The sequence below is a fragment of the Pollachius pollachius genome (genome assembly GCF_949987615.1).
Source record: "Pollachius pollachius genome assembly, chromosome: 8".
In the NCBI taxonomy this organism is placed as follows: domain Eukaryota; kingdom Metazoa; phylum Chordata; class Actinopteri; order Gadiformes; family Gadidae; genus Pollachius; species Pollachius pollachius.
The window spans coordinates 26,330,772-26,348,271 of NC_136941.1; the positions used below are offsets into that span (position 1 = coordinate 26,330,772).

Consider the following 17,500-nt stretch of genomic DNA (forward strand, 5'->3'; position numbering starts at 1 on the left):
CACACACACACACACTTCGGTATGAGTGGGACGATAGACAGTGGAACTGTAGCTCAGGGAAGATATATTCCCATTAAACCTCGTGTCGGCAGTTCAAAAAATGCTCTTGGCTAAAGTAACTGAAATTATTGAATAGCTCACCGCTTCATTCATTGGCTGTATATTAGTATATATAGCTCCATTCAGCTATATAGTATAGAGAGAGACAGAGAGAGGGGGGGGAAGGAGAGAGAGAGAGAGAGAGTGAGAGAGGGGGGAGGGAGAGAGAGAGAGAGAGAGAGAGAGAGAGAGAGAGAGAGAGAGAGAGAGGGAGAGAGAGGGAGGCAAGCATGATGCCTACATAGCGAACACAGAACAGAATAACAGAATGAGATGGGGGGGTGAGAGAGGAGGGGGGAAGAGAGAGAGAGAGAAAAAGAGAGAGGGAGAGAGAGGGAGAGAGGGGAGAGACGTCTGTGTGTTTGTACGTGTGATACTTAGTGTGTGTGTGTGTGTGTGTGTGTGTGTGCGTGCGTGCGTGCGTGCGTGCGTGTGTGTGTGTGTGCATGCGTGTGTGCGTGTGTGTGTGTGTGTGTGTGCGTGTGTGTTAGTGTGTGTTGTGTGTTTTGTGTGAGCCTTTAGCATGTGTTTCTCAGCAGCTGTGTGTTATATCTGGGAATAGACCTTTCATCTGGAGTTGAATCATAACTAGAATACGAACAATGGAGAAACTGATGGTAATGATAATAATATAAATATTTTGATGTAATGGTAATATGAATAAAGAAATCACTCAGAAATGGAAAAGGAGCAAAGCATTAGAAAATTAAAATATATCAATTATTGTGGTTTGCAAGTGCCAACCCTAACATCATACAAAGACAAGGAAAAGAATATTAAATGCTTTACATTTTGTCTTTGAAAATATGGATCAGTTAACATCATACAGAGAGCGTTCCTGAACCCCACCCACGGAGTGAACACGCAGCGCGCTGGACAACGGCCCCCAGGCACCAGGGTGTGTTTGTGGGGGGAAGGAGGGAAGACGGGCGGGGTTCAGCACAAAGCACCTACTCCTCCACCCGGACACCAACGTCTTCATATCTTCATCGCAATCATACATTTTCTGGAGCGCATCAGCCAGTTACTCAGCCATGAGGGCGCACGTTTGTTTTTGAGTGTGTGTGTGTGCGTCTCTGTGTGTGTGTGTGTGTGTGTGTGTGTGTGTGTGTGTGTGTGTGTGTGTGTGTGTGGGGGGTGTATTTGTAACTTACAATTTACAATAATTGTCTTCAAAACTTTAGCCATAGTTTACAGCAGAACATCCCTCAAGAGTTCACTGTTATATTGACAACATGACTAAGCAATTTGACTGTCTTATCCGTACAAAATGACACAAGGACTTGTCATTCTGATGGCACTAATGCCCAGATTTTTTTATTTACTTTAACAAATCAAGAGTAGGCCTGATTTGACTAATTGACTTTGCATCCTTTCCTTCTGCCCTTGTAGTCCAAGACATGCTGCCCACCAGTCCAAGTACAATGCTGCCACTGGTGGATTTGTATCCATTTTATTGACATAATTATCCCTCCCTGCTATTTTTTAGTTCACCAAAACACCCTGAAACAACTTGAGTCTCACATACTTATTCCACCATACGCCACTAACAGTGCAAGCAGGCCAATGGCAACCAAGCGCGCAGTCCTTCCTCCCTCTCTTTAAAAACCACCGCCGCCACTGATATATATATATATATATATACATCAACAATGTGTTGATGTTGTTTTTTATCTACAACTGTAGAATTTTTTTTTTTGTTTCGTACAAACAGTATTTTATTTATTATTTAAAGTGCAGTGAGACTGCACTTTAAATAATAAATTGATCAATTTATTATTCAAAGTGCAGTAAAAAACAACATCAAAACATTGATAAAAATGAAATGTCTTAAAACAAATAATGACAACAACAATAATGATTCAGGACAACAACAGATTACTTATTCCACCATACGCCACTAACAGTGCAAGCAGGCCAATGGCAACCAAGCACGCAGTCCTTCCTCACTTTAACCAGCCGCCACTGACACACACACACACACACACACACACACACACACACACACACACACACACACACACCACACACACAAGGTTCTGATGATTCCTAGTGAACCTGGCGGCTCTTTTGAACAAGATGCTCAGATCAGTCCAGAGATAAATACGTTGAAAGACAGACAGAGACGAGCAGTCGACAGAGAGACAGACAGAGAAACAGACAGACAGACAGACCAATCAAGAACCAGACAGAGGCCGACAGACAGACAGACAGACAGACAGACAGAACAATCAAGAACCAGACAGACAGACAGACAGACAGACAGACAGACAGACAGACAGACAGACAGACAGACAGACAGACAGACAGACAGTAAATTGATTGTCTGACGGATACGGTGGTACAAGCCATACAAAGGATGCATACCAGTGAAAGCCGTGGAAATGTGATTAGGATAGTACGGAAGCAGTGACATGAGCCAGTTGAGTGTTAGCATCAGAGACAGCCTCCCTCAGACACTAGCGTGACTTCTCTATCTCACTTGGAAAAAGCCTTGAAAGACATCGCTAGTAGACTTCTCGTTCTCATGTTCTCATCTACTCTTCTTCTCCGCCTGCTGACTGCCACGTCCCCACGTCCTCTGACCGGTGGGTCCCCAGTGAGGATGGGACCTCACAGGCACAGCATCAGGACCATCCCGGGCTCTGCCTCCACCCATAGGCTTCATATCACCAACTGCTCGGCGAGGTCGCTCTTAGTCATCTTACACGTTCAGACTGACGCTAGGAACCACCAACCCTCCACAGCAGCCTGATAAAACCTCTCTGGAGTCCATCTTGGTGAGGTGTTGGTATTGTGGGGGGTCTGTCCCACGCACACTTGCGTCAAACATCATACTAAGAGCTAAGCTTGAGAGACTCCAATTCAGTCTAATTCGCCGTCACAGCTGACCAACGACAACGCAGACCGAGAACACACCCAGCGGCCCGCTGACTGCTACGTCGCAGAGTAAACTAATAGGCTACATATGAATGATGAAACGGGGAAACATAAGCATTCTGCGATGTGTTTGTTTACCTTGGTGTGATGAACAGACCGACGCCTCTCTCCTCCCCCGCGAAAAGCAGCCGCTGAATGCTGCTCGTACACTGAGAGGACCTCGCAGAGTGCTGAGCATGCGCAGGAGGCACGGTGATGCTGCTCGCGCCGAGCCGAGGCCACGCCGTTTTCTGGAGATTAACACCAGGAGATACCGAGGTACTGACTGACAGATCACCAGCAGGGTTACCGAGCTGAATGACAGATCTTTGTTCCTGTCCCTCCCTCCCTCCCGCCCGCCCGCGCTCAGGCTCCCTGGCGACACTGCATTGACGCGCCTCGCTCCCGTGCACGTGACGCACGCGAATGATTTACCCATGTCGCATTCAGAGACGACCCTCACTCACACAGACACACAGACCCACAGACACACACACGCACACACACACACACACACGTACACTCTCTCTCTAAGGAGCGCGCGCGCTCCTTATTATTTGCCCTCCTCTCCCTCCCTCCGTCTCTCACTCCTTTCCATCCTCGTGTATATAATGTAATGTCCGTCCCGGCAGCTTGCCCTATTCCCTCTGCCTCCTTCCCCGTCGTATATTTTGTTCACATCTCACCTTCTGCTGCTCTCATCCCCTTTCCCCAATTATGAAGAGAAGGCAGCAGATTGCTTTGTTCTGCAGCCCGGACTCCGGAGCAGCAGCAGATGCATTTTGGAAAGGGGTAACCCCCCCCCCCCCCACACACACACACACACACACACGCACACTCTCCGTTCAGCTTCGTAGGTGGACCACCCCTCCCCCACCCAACACCCACGCGCTGCACCTTATTAAGGAACGTTTCACCGCACAATGCGCTAGTCCCCAGTGTAGAGGGGGACCCCATTGGTGCCCGTGGTAAGGTAGGCCTTTACGAAATGACACGCGAACACACACACACACACACACACACACAACACACACTAAAACACGCACACACACATGCATACACACACACGCACCCACACACATGCACACACACAGACACACACACACACACACACACACACAAGCACGCACACGCGTACACAATTGTGGGTAGGCGTGTTCGCACTCAAGCAAACGCGAATGAAGGCAGGATCACTGCAACAGAGAAAACTGAACGCATACTTTAGGAATTAAACAAAACCTTATCGGGATATCACTGAGTGTTTCAATATTAAATTGTCTACTTTGCACAGGACACACTTATTACAGAGAAATGGACGGTTAGCGTTTCAATGTGCCAGGCCATTAAGAGCAGGCCTGTATCCCCGTAGGAGGGCTGAGGATATCCTGATTGCCGGGGTCCATGTTGGTGGTTGGTGTTGGTCGGAGTGGTTTGGATTGATCAGATGGCTGGATTAGTCCGATTTCGATAACCTGATCTGCTTAACGCTTGCGCATAAATGCAACACAGGAGGCCTCAACAAATCGTGCTGTGACAATTAATGTAAAATTAGTCCCTTAAGAGCTGAACTAATTAGCGCTAATTATCAGACAGCAACACACAGAGCCTCGTCACATGGTGGCAAACAACCACATGTAAAACAGAACCACGCACACGCACACACACGTTTGTGTGTGTGTGTGTGTCTACCTTGAGTTTGTCAAGGTATCTCATTTCATGTTGACGATATGTATTTAGGAAATATTGTATTATTAGGCCTACCTCAAAACATGTTTACCTTCAATCTTTTCGATGTATATTTGTATGTATATTTTTATGTTTTTTTACATATTCTTTCTCTACAATTAAAAAAGGTTTTGTTTGGTTTAGTACTTTACAAAATAATTGTAAAATAAATAATGTTCAATTGTATTTCCAATTACCGTTTACCGATTTGACGGTATTGCAGTGTTCATTTTACAGATTTCTTTTTTACAGTGCATGTGCACACAGATGTTCCCTTCTTTAAAAGTGACAACCCTCATTGCTTTGTCTCTGGCGATATTGATTGGATCTCCAGGAATAATGTGAAAGGAGGTTTGAGACGGATCAAATAGCACAAGCCCCCGCTATTAAAAGGCTATCAAATGAGTTGTGTAGTGCTGAACCACTTCTCTTCCACTGTGGCTCTCCCGCCCTGCCTTAGCTCTCTGTCTGCTGCCTCATGTGGAGCTGGAGTATGTTTTTCATATGGCCAATCCCCGACGGGGTCGTTTACAACTCCCATTTCCATTTTCCTCCCATTTTAACGGCATTTCTGCCGTTAAAAAGTGGCAGCATCTTCCCTCCTACCTCCCTCCCCCAGTCTCCACAGGACGATGACCACATTCACACACGTGTTCTTGGCTTCACAGTAGCCTAGATACCGTCTCTGGAAGTCTTTCACAAGATGAACCGAGAAGTGTCAATTATTTTGGAATCACGATTTAAAATATCGCCTTTTGCCAAAACACATACATGGAAACCACTCATTCCTCCTGGGGTTGGCTTTGTGTTTACTTTTGTTACACATTGGTATTTGTATTGAGCTAATCTCAACATCTGAGGCAAAGGTATGATTATTATATAGCAGAACTTTATATAGATAGGCCCACTGTACATTGTAGACAACAGTGGGGTTCATCTGTGCACCGCACCCCCCCCCCCACACACACACACACACACACACACACACCTCCCCCCACTGCTGTCTGGTCCCTGTTGTCGTATCTGTTTTCATTTTGGTCTGGCCTGCGCGGACAGACAGGGCCGTGTGGCTCCAAAAACCCTGGGTCGGCTGTCACACGGCGCGCTGTCCCTGCTGAGAGGACGGGCAGAGGGGGAGAGGGGAGACCATCAGGTTTAGGAAGATGGATGTGTGTACGCGCCCTAGGCTAATGAATTGGGGATGTAGCTAACGTAACACAACATTGATGAATGTATTGAATGTCCACCGGCTGCCCGCAGGATTCACCTAAACTTAATGGAATTTTTTTGTGCATCCGAAAATTTTGCAAACATCAAATGACTCCACTTGGGAATTGTTTTTTTGCTGAACATTTAAAAAAGAAACTCACCTCTGTCCTCCACATCAACAAGACACTAAACCAATGTCAAAAAAATACACATTGTTATAATGTCAAATTACATTTAAATGTTTCATAAAGCATGTTCATTTCTGCCATAATGAATACGCAAGGCAATATACAATGAATGAGAACGCGGAGAACTTGATCTATATATTCACATGTGACATTGTGTAAACACATTGAGAACTCTGCAGCGTGTGTGACTGAAAGTCTGCAGGTGATTTTCCTGGAACTCTGTGCAAGGTAGCTCTAGACCTACTGGCCAGCTGCAGCTGGCCGGTATCTACCTACCTAGGTAGATCTACTGGCCAGCTGCAGCCCGTCACTATGTTTACAGTAAACTGGAGACCTTCTGGACGCCCAACAGAGGAGCGACCAGTGAGTGCATTTCCTTTTGTGAGCCATTCAGTCCTAACATTGGTACCAGATGTCATGACGTTCCTCAACATGAGATCCTGAACTGTCCCTCTGATGTTCTCACTCATGGTTTATGCTTTATATTAAGGTTGTTGTAATAAGCCTTAGTTAAAGGCCTTATGGCATGAAAATCTCACTTTATGAGGTTTTCTAACATAAATATGTTAGCCTGCCTATGGTCCCTCAGTGGCTAAAACTTGTGTTCGGTGTAAAACGAGCACTAGGTGTTCTGGAATGTGGTCCCATATGTCGTCATAAAGGATCTAACCTCCTCCCCTTTCTCTGCCTTGCCCGCCCAGAGAATTTGGCCCACCAATGAGACACGATTGTGTGAGCGCCACATGTGTGTGTGTGATTACACACACTGTAACGCAAGTGTTTGCTGTTGGTGTTATGGCGCATACCACGTCGGTTCTTTGACGTCTCTTGTATTTTCACAATGAGCCTGTAGTTGGGGTTATCTCAGCCATGGTTGAGAAGGAATTGGGGGGAAAGGAACTTTGGCTTTGACTCCCTGAAGTATGAACTGCGACATGCTGCCTGCCGCCGGTTGCCTCGAGGCACCACCGCCGCGAAGCACCACCGCCCGGCAGCGGGCAGCGTGCAGCAGGCAGCGCGCGGTTCAGTCTACTTCAGATTGATGTGGAAGTGGAAGAACCAGAGACGTCGGAGAACCCGACAGTCATTTGTGATTCATAATATCGTCTGGAGGTGCACACAGCTTTTGGCCGTGATAATATTAATTATATGATATAGATATCTATGTATTTTATGATATTATTTAGATATAGAGCTCCAGGACTGTAACGCAAGTGTTGTACACTTCCTTGTTATTTGGATAACCGTTCTGCTGTTGGTGTTATGGCGCATAACACGTCGGACTCTCGTCTCTGGTATTTCCACAACGAGACTCGTAGTGGGGGTTATCTCAGTCATGGTTGAGAAGGAATCGGGGGAAAGGAACTTTGGCTTTGACTCCCTGAAGTACATGAACCACGACATGGAGGAGAAAGGGATTGTTGCCCGCGAATGTCTCCCACTTGAGCCCCGCTTCCCGCTGCCGAGGGACCACCGCCTCGGCGCTGCAGGAGGCGGTGGTGCCTAAGCGCTGACCGCTGCCAAGGTGGTGGGCAGCGAGGCGCCGGCGGGAGACGACCGCGGGCAACAATCCCTTTCTCCTCCATGTCGTGGTTCAGTCTACTTCAGATCGATGTGGACGTGGAAGAACCAGAGACGTCGGAGAACCTGACGCGGTCGTTTGAGATTCATAATATCGTCTGGAGGCTCACACAGATGTTGGCCGTGATAATATATGTTATATGATATAGATATCTATGTATAATATGATATTATTTAGATATAGAGCTCCAGGACTCCTGTGTGTTGTAGAATATTTACAGAACACGGCTAAAGGCTGTGTGCGCCTCGCCATTGCGATACATCTACTGTAAAACAGAGCGCATGGTACTGTGGCCCCATGCTGCTCAGGGCCACACCCCCACCCTCCACCTTGACCCGGGGGGTCACCCCTTTCCAAAATGCATCTGCTGCTGCTCCGGAGTCCGGGCTGCAGAACAAAGCAATCTGCTGCCTTCTCTTCATAATTGGGGAAAGGGGATGAGAGCAGCAGAAGGTGAGATGTGAACAAAATATACGACGGGGAAGGAGGCAGAGGGAATAGGGCAGGCTGCCGGGACGGACATTACATTATATACACGAGGATGGAAAGGAGTGAGGGAGGGAGGGAGGGAGAGGATGGCAAATAATAAGGAGTGCGACTGGCTCGTAGTGGCTGTAATTCTGCAACACGGCTGAATTTCGGGAACGTATTCAAACACTGTTTGGGGCCTACTAATATCTATATTAAAGCATCCATAAAGTAGCATGCCATGGGACCTTTAATATGTATTATACCACGGTCTGGGGGAATAGGCCTTCTCGATTCTAAATGGCTGCAGGGTGTGCATAACTCCTGAAATAGAGGGATTATCAGTCTACGTCACTCCCCGCTATACGAGCATGTCATATGCAGAAAGGGACGAGAGCGACAGGAGCCGTATCTTGTTGTGCGGTTGGTTGCACAAACTGTTTTAATAAGACTGATTATCCCATTTATCTACTTCTTGCTTGCCAACATAATAAAACATTAAAATACTTTAATAATTATGCTTTTTCTTATTCGTATTGCATGCTTATTAAATGTATACTCTGTTTGAGTTCATCTACCTCAAAAAGTAGTCCCCTTTAACAGATCAACCGATCGATCAAACATGTTTTTGACACCTCTAAGGGCATTATCCCGCTTATACCATGGTCACTGGCCAAAGAAAAGAAATGAAGATCATTCATTTATATTTTCATGCTTTTTACAATCCAAATATAAAGTTTTTCGCATATATAGGACGGACCTTAGCTACGACTTGGCAACGGGAGGTATTCTAGTCCGCTGAGCTATGAGCCAGAGAGCTAACGTTATGGATTGTACATATTTAGAAATCGAAATTCGTCCCAGCCTTTATACCACAGATACTCTCTGATTACAGTTTAATGTAACAGTAAGCTGACAACATCGCTAATTAACACCGCAACTGCAAATGAACCACACGGAGATAACCATGGCAACCGGCCAAATAAATTTTCTTTTTGCGATCATTCTGCGCGCGCATCCGCCGTGTTGACAAACAAACAATCCCCCTACGGACATCCGGGTGCCGTTTCCCGAACACATCGTTAGCCTGAGTGGATCGTGAAGCGCGTCGTACGAGCATCGTACAGTTTTCACACCGTTTCCCGAAAGCATCGTTGGTAACGAACGGCGTGAAAACGCTCGTAGCTAACGAGAATGCTAAGAGCATCGTTAGCCTACTATAGCCTCAGTGGCGTCACCAGCGGACATTCCGTGGTATTACCACGGAATGCCCAGCTGGCGCAAATTCGCAACCAAAAACAGTGGTTATTGCCGATATATTACTCATATATAGACTACTGTTAGATATAAACAACTCAGAGACAACTCACAAGATCATCTTTCACTTTCTCGAATGAAGTTAGGGCTTCTAGGACTTATAACTTTGCTTCCTGACGCGTCCTCCCCCACACCAATTGTGAACAATCATATATAACGACAAATAAGCAAACCACGTTATCTCAAGTCTATCCGTAGCCACTTGCTGCACTCGTGGAATATCATTCTTCTTATATTACACTTTCTTTGGGTTCTTTGGGTCAGCAGCTCTTTTGGGAATGATGAAGTCGTCCTTATCAAAATGAGCACTGCAGACACGGTGATCCTTCTGCATCAGCATCTCGATTGGCGTCTCAATGTCCATATTCAAAACAATAAGCCACTGTTCTACCAGAGATCGCTCATTGTACCGCGATGGCAGTCTATGGAAAGTTTCTAGGGTGTAACTTTTCATTTGTTTCCGGAAGCCGGGGAAAACACAAACACGAACCATCTCTCTCTCTTGACTTCAAGCTGTAGATGGGTCGTCTTCTCCGGTGCTGGAGCTGTCCTTCACTCTATGCGCTAATCACGTGTTCAGTGCATGCTTGATTGTAGCGAACAAATATTTTGCAACTGTAACCTACAGATGCAAGTCCTTTAATTTACGTGTTTAAATTAAAAACTCCTTAAAAGCGAGTGTGTGTTTGTGTGTCACTCTGTTCGAGCCTGCACGACAGTTCAATGTTGTCATTAGCTGTTACGTCTTTCTGACCAATCGCAGTTCAAGGCCCACCTGGGCTGTACCACTTCGGGAGGGGCCGCCCAGTTACTCCCCTCTAGACAAAATTGACTTGGTTGCGACGTTGACGGTTTGTTAGTGTTGCGGCTGTTGAGTGAGTGAGAGGTTGCGGTTGCACAGTTAAGGCTGCCGGACGGCGCTGCAAGGAATTTTTATAAACGCAATATTGTTATCCCGCAGTAAACAGCCCGACAGCCCTGAAACGTTAACGGCCCACCGGAAATTCTCCAGATTCTCCCGATTACCACTCCGCCACCGTGTGTGTGTGCGTGTGCGCGTGTGCGTGTGTGTTTGTGGTGTGTGTGTGTGTGTGTGTAGGCGTTCGATAGCCTGGTAATGTGTATAGGCCTATGTACGGTAGGAATATTCATACTGGTTTAAATAATAAATGTTATAGTATTTCCCATCTTTGCTGAGCAAGAGTTTTGTTCGAAAGTTCAGTAATTGAAACAAATCAAAGCCCGGGCTATTGAAGTTTTACGGTAGGCCTACCACTGTCATTCACCTACCCGATGTCAAGTGGACTGGGTTGAATTCACTGTGGGTCTCTCTTCTGATACCAAATATATTACCAAATATATCTTACCAAATATATTTTATTACTGTCCTCCTCAACACTTTCTGATCTCACTAAAAGGCTAGCAGCACGAAATCAACGGATATTTAGAATAGAAATAAATGTGCGATTAATCGTGATTAATGCGTCAATCACGTGTGCAGTGGTCTTCTGTCAACAACGTGCCACGCTTGATTGTAGCGAACAAATATTTTTTAATTGTAACTTACATATGCAAGTCCTTTAATTTACGTGTCAACACTTGCTATATATTATTTATAAATATAAATGATAAATTCCAAAACTTTTCTCCTTGAACTGAACTCCGGCGCATTCGGCAATCGACTTGTGTGAACTTCCTGTAAACACGGACCTACCTGTCTTTTTAAATAAACTCCGGGTTTGCAAACTGAGTTGTTGGTGCTTTGTTTTATGTGTAGGGACCTTAGTCATGCTACTGCAGAGGTTTGGTGCTATTTTTAACAATATTAGTGGTTCAAAAATGCTGATTTGGAAGCGAAACTCAATGCCCCAAGCCAATAACATGGACGCCAAACATTGCGCCGGGCAAACTCTAATACTCAATAAATTTCAATGAAAAAGGTATCTGGAGGGCTTATTTGATGGGTTTTCATGCCAAAACAAAGACCCTGGCTTCAATTTTCGTTAATATGTCCTTTATTAAAGTGCTAATTATGCATTTTGCAGGTACGGGATCTAAAAGCGGAAACCATGCTTATTAAGGTTAATAAGTCCTTTATTAAAGGGGACATACTATGAAAACAACACTTTGCCTGGGATTTGGGGTGTTTTAGGACTTTGGTGCTCCCACACGCATACAAACATAAAAGTATGTGTCCCCTCTGTTTCAGTCCCTTCAGAATGCTCTGTTTCTGGTGTCTGTAGCTTTAATGCAAATGAGCTGCTGCCCAGCTCATTGACCAATGAGCTGCTGCCCATTGACCAATGAGCTGCTGCCCAGCTCATTGACCAATGAGCTGTCAGAGTGAACCACAGCATGCAGGAGAAAGCATCATTGCCATTTGCGGGCTCCCGGAGCTCTATATCTATATAATAATAATAATAATAATAATAATAATAATAATAATAATATATACGTTTTTATAAAATATTATATCTTATGTCTTGGCCAAAAGCTATGTGTGCCTCGGATGATATTATGAATCATAAAGACTTTGTCTGACATCACTGGTACTTCCACAACAAGTTAAGACTCTAGTGGGGGATATCTCGGCCGTGGTTGAGAAGGATTGGGGGAAAGGAACTTTGGCCTTGACTCTCTGAAGTCCATGAACCGCGACATGGAGGAGAAAGGGATTGTACTCCCGGAGCTGAGCTGTGGGAGCACAAGAGACCCAAAACAGCACCCCAAATCCCAGGAAAAGTGTTTTCATAATATGTCCCCTTTAATAAGCATTGTTCCCGCTTTAGCTCCTGTACCTGCAGAATGCATAATTAGCAGTTTAATAGACGATTTATTAACCTTAATAAGCCTAAAAATGCTTAGTAAGACTAATGCTCTTACATTTTTTAATGCTTTTATTAGCAACCAACAAGAAACTCATAAGACTATGATTAATGTTATTAAGCAATCAATAAATAGTTAACAGGCTTCTAATAAGTGCTTATAAAAGTCTTAGAATCTCACAATAAACATGTTTATTATGTATTTTAGTTATATTATCATAAACCCTTATAGATAGTCTTATTAACACCAATTAATGTTGATAAGCATATAATAAGTGTCCTATTACAAAGGCTTAGTACAAGGACCGTAATGTAAAGCGTTACCCGTTTCTGTTTCAGTTCACCTGGCATGTTAACAGAACACTGAGATCTGATGTCAACTCAAACCAAACAGTGTGTGTGTGTGTGTGAGCATGCACGTGTTTGTGTGTGTGCACGCTTGTACACGTGCAAGTGTGAGTGCAAGAGTTTGTGCATGCATGTGTGCATGCAAGTGTACCTGCATGCATGTGTGCATGTATGCGCGTGCGCTTGTGTGCGTGTGTGCATGTGTGTGCGTCCGTGCGGGTGCACGTGTGAGATGGTGTGCACCTGGAGGAGCAGGCTTGGTGTTCTCCCTGAGGGCGGAGGTCCATCTGTTGCTCAGAGCAGGGGGATCAATAGGGGTGATTTTAAAGGATCACTAAGAGCCCCTGGAGAAACCTGAGCTGGCCTTGTCCCTGGGCCAGCGCTCTGCGGTGCTCCTCCTCTGGCTGGGACACTGAGCCGCAGAGCAGCGGGCAGGTCAGACTGCCAGGAAGCTGCTGCTCTTCCTTTAGAGGGAGGCTTGGTCGTCAGGCATCGCTGTTATTGCGTTTAGCATTGATTTCATTGGCAGGGTGGAACCCTGCAGTCCAGCTGAGTTCAACCCACAACCTGAACGTGTCTCACTCTTATGTAGATCCCTGCCTTTAACAAAATGTATATTAGCTCAGCAGTAGCTCAGGTGGTTGACTGGTAACCGGAAGGTTGCCGGTTCGATCCCCTGCTCCTCCGAGTGTCGAGGTGTCTCAGAGACGCCTAACCCTGACTGCTCCTGACGAGCTGGCTGTCGCCTTGTGCGGTTGACTCTGCTGTTGATGTGTGAATTAATGGTTCTAAGTCCAGGTTCCGGACCCACCACAGTACTGAAACAGCCCTACTTAAAGTCCCCAACGACCTCCTACTCTCCTCTGACTCCGGCTCCCTCACCATTCTCCTCCTCGACCTCAGTGCTGCCGTCGACACCGTCCATCACTCCATCCTCCTCAGCCGTCTGCAATCCATTGGCATCACTGACTCTGCCCTCTCCTGGTTCACCTCCTACCTGTCTGAAAGATTCCAATGCATCTCCATCAACAACCACAAATCCCACACCATCCCTGTCTCACACGGAGTCCCCCAAGGCTCAATGCTTGGCCCCATCCTCTTCATCCTCTACATGCTCCCACTAGGTCACATCATCCATGGTCTTCAATTTCACTGTTACGCCGACGATACCCAACTATACATCACCACCACAGCCATTACTCCTGCCATCCTATCCACTCTCACCAACTGTCCCACGGACATCAAAACCTGGATGGACCACAACTTCCTCAAACTCAACGGCAATAAAACTGAAATTATCATCTTGGCCCAAAAGCCATCATCCCCACCTCCCAGAACTTCTCACTTTGCATCGATGGTCGCTCTGTCACTCCCTCCCCTCTGGTCAGAAACCTCGGCATCATCATGGACCCCACGCTCTCCTTCAAGTCACACATAAACAGCGTCAGAAAAACGTCCTTCTTCCACCTCAGCAACATTGCACGCCTTTGACCCACCCTCTCACCCTCAGCTGCCGAAACACTAATCCACGCCTTCATCACTTGCAGACTCGACTATTGCAATAGCATTCTGTATGGCCTCTCCTCCACTATTCTTCAAAAATTACAATATGTACAAAACTCTGCTGCACGACTGCCTACTAACTCCACCTCCAGAGAACACATTACTCCCATCCTCCGTCAACTTCATTGGCTTCCAATAAAACAACGCATCAATTACAAGATCCTCCTCACCACCTACAAAGCGCTAAACAACTTTGCACCCTCGTACATAACAGATCTCCTCCATCGCCACTCCCCGCCTACGCTCCGCTGATGCCAACCTTCTCACCTCCATCACCAAGACCAAGTATCACACCCTGGGGGACAGAGCCTTCACCATCGTACCCTCTGGTACGCCCTCCCTCTGGCCATCCCAAACTCTGATACACTCTGTTCATTCAAAAGTCATCTCCCAGGACCACCTATAACATCTGACAAATTATCCTCCTCCAACTTCCACCCTCTCTCTCTTAACGTGTTGCCTATTGTTGTGGTGTTATTTATTTTTTTCCTTTTTGTTTGAGTGTCTGTATTGTCTGTATGTATTCCTTTTTTTTTTAAAGCGTCTTTGAGTGTTTAGAAAAGCGCTACATAAAACTGATCAATTATTATTATTATTATTAAGTCGCTTTGGATAAAATCCCATAAATATATCACAGGCCTGCACATGCAGTTGAGAGGAAACCAAAGGATAACTATAAAGCCATTTTCATTTTACTGTCACCCCCTTGGCTCCTGTTCCTTCTTTCTCTTGTTCTTTGTTTATTATGTTGCTCCTTTCTTCCTTTCTTTCATGCAGAAGTAAATGACTTCTTCTTGCTACGAAACGGCCACTCGTTTTCACAGACACTACGCATTTCGCCGGGCCTTGTCTCCAGCCCCTCGTGTCTCAAGGGGAGGGGGGCCCGCATAAAGGCTGTCTCACCCCCCCAGCTCCCCTGTTTCAAGGACCCCTGAGATGGCTGTCTTTAAACGTTACTCTAACCCTACCCTAACCCTAACCCTACACTAACCCTAACCCTACAGTAACCCTAAACTAAGCCTAACACTAACCCTAACCCTAACCCTACACTAATCCTAACCCTACATTAACCCTAAACTAACCCTACCCTAACCCTAACCCTTACCCTAACTCTAACCCTAACACTATACTAACCCTAACCCTACACTAACCCTAACCCTACATTAACCCTAAACTAACCCTATACTAACCCTAATCCTAACACTAACCCTGTCACTGTGAGGCCTGCCAGGCCTGGATGTCCTTCCTGACTGGACCTGGAGGTCAACAGACATGGAAATGGAAATAAATCACTGTTTATCCATTTATAAATCCATCCAAGTATTTAGATTTAGATGATCTGAAATATATTAACAATATATACATTAATCACAAATTTAAAAGTGTTCTGAGGATGGTTTCAGACTAATGGACCGGTACACATGAATCCACTAAAGCTATTCTCTAAAACCCTATAAATGGCAGCATTATGTGATAAGGGCTCATATCAGCCCAACTGTAATGAAAGAATCCTGTGGACCCCGATGCAGAGGTCTGAGGAGGAGAGGAGGGCATGTTTTGCTCGTTGTTTGTGCTTGTTTGTGTAAGAGTGTGTGTGTGTGTGTGTGATTGGGTGTGTGTGTGAGTGTGTGTGGGTGTTTTTGTGTGTGTGTGTGCGTGTGTGTGTGTGTGTGTGTGTGAGTGTGTGTGTGATGTGTGTGTGTGTGTGTGTGTTTGTGTGGCTGTTTGTGTCAGGGGAACATGGTGTTTCTTTACCAGTCAGCAAACCTGGGCCGAGTGAGCCGTAACAGCATGACTGCTGCGTCCACCCGTACGGTCTCTCTCTTGGGAGAGAGAGACCGTGCGGGAACCAGACTCACGCTTGTTTGTGTAAGTGTGTGTGTGTGTGATTTGGAGTGTGTGTGTGGGTGTTTTTGTTTGTCTGTGTGTGTGTGTGTGTGTGTGTGTGTGTGTGTGTGTGTGTGTGTGTGCGTTTGTGTGTGTGCGTGTCAACCTGGAGTCCATCAGCGACAGTGGGCCAGGGCAGCAATGAACGGATAGATGCTATGTTGAACGTTAGCTCTGCGCCAGCGTTCCTCGGTACCTCTGTGGCATGGCTCCACATTGAGCAGGCGGGGTCCGTCCTGAGACCTCAGGGCTCATTGATCTACGGGCGGGCGGGAACGGGGTGGGGTGTTGCTAGACGGACAGCAGTGTGTGTAATCCTACTCTGATCAATGCTGCCACGCAGCGCCGTCAATCACACACGCTGGTCCGCGGGGGAGCGGGGCCCTGATACTGACTGATGATCCCCTAAGCCGGGTCCGTACAGTGAGAGGGGGGGGGGGTTACTCACCCCGAGTCCCTTCGGTCTCCTCCGAGGAGTGCCGGGGGTCTGGTGAGACCAGCTCCATTAAACACCATTATCTAGGAGAGGCGGTTTGAGGGGCGGTCAACCATCGATCTGCACTAGTGGTCTTTACTGTCTGAGGAAGACTAGCATGTTTGTGTGTGTATATGTGTGTGTGTGTGTGTGCGTGTGTGCTTATGTGTGTGTTTGTGAGAGTGTGTATAGGTGTGTGTGTGTGTTTATTTGTTTGCATATGTGTGTGTGCATGCATTTGTAGGTGTGGTGTGTTTATATGTGTGTCTTTGTGTGTGTGTGTGTGTGTTTGTGTGCTTGTGGTTGTGTGTGTGTGCGTGTGCTTGTGTGTGTGTGTGTGTGTGTTTGAGTGCTTGTGTTTGTGTGTGTGTGTGTGTGTGTGTTTGTGTGTGCGTGTGTGTGTGTGTGTTTGTGTGCTTGTGGTTGTGTGTGTGTGTGTTTGTGTGCTTGTGGTTGTGTGTGTGTGCGTGTGTGTTTATATGTGTGTCTTTGTGTGTGTGTGTGTGTGTTTGTGTGCTTGTGGTTGTGTGTGTGTGTGTCTGTGTGTGTGTTTTTGTGGTTGTGTGTGTGTGTGTCTGTGTGTGTGTGCTTGTGTGTGTGTGTGTGTTTGAGTGCTTGTGGTTGTGTGTGTGTGTGTGTTTGTGTGCTTGTGTGTGTGTGTGTGTTTGTGTGCTTGTGGTTGTGTGTGTGTGTGTGTGTTTGTGTGCTTGTGGTTGTGTGTGTGTGTGCGTGTGTGTTTATATGTGTCTTTGTGTGTGTGTGTGTGTGTGCTTGTGTGCTTGTGGTTGTGTGTGTGTGTGTGTTTGTGTGCTTGTGGTTGTGTGTGTGTGTGTGTTTGTGTGCTTGTGGTTGTGTGTGTGTGTGTGTGTGTGTGTGCTTGTGGTTGTGTGTGTGT

The 17,500-nt window shown here is 46.2% G+C and overlaps 1 protein-coding gene across 1 annotated transcript in view; it reads right to left on the reverse strand.

Moving 5' to 3' along the window:
• Positions 1 to 3,457, reverse strand: part of cntn2 (contactin 2) — a gene marked incomplete at its 5' end in the record, with an annotated part of 23,767 nt that extends 20,310 nt beyond the window's left edge. The window contains 2 exons of the mRNA XM_079741195.1: positions 3,188 to 3,269; positions 3,454 to 3,457. Coding sequence (XP_079597321.1) covers positions 3,188 to 3,269; positions 3,454 to 3,457 — 86 coding nt within the window. The remainder of the gene's footprint in view (positions 1 to 3,187; positions 3,270 to 3,453) is intronic.
• Positions 3,458 to 17,500: the final 14,043 nt, after the last annotated feature.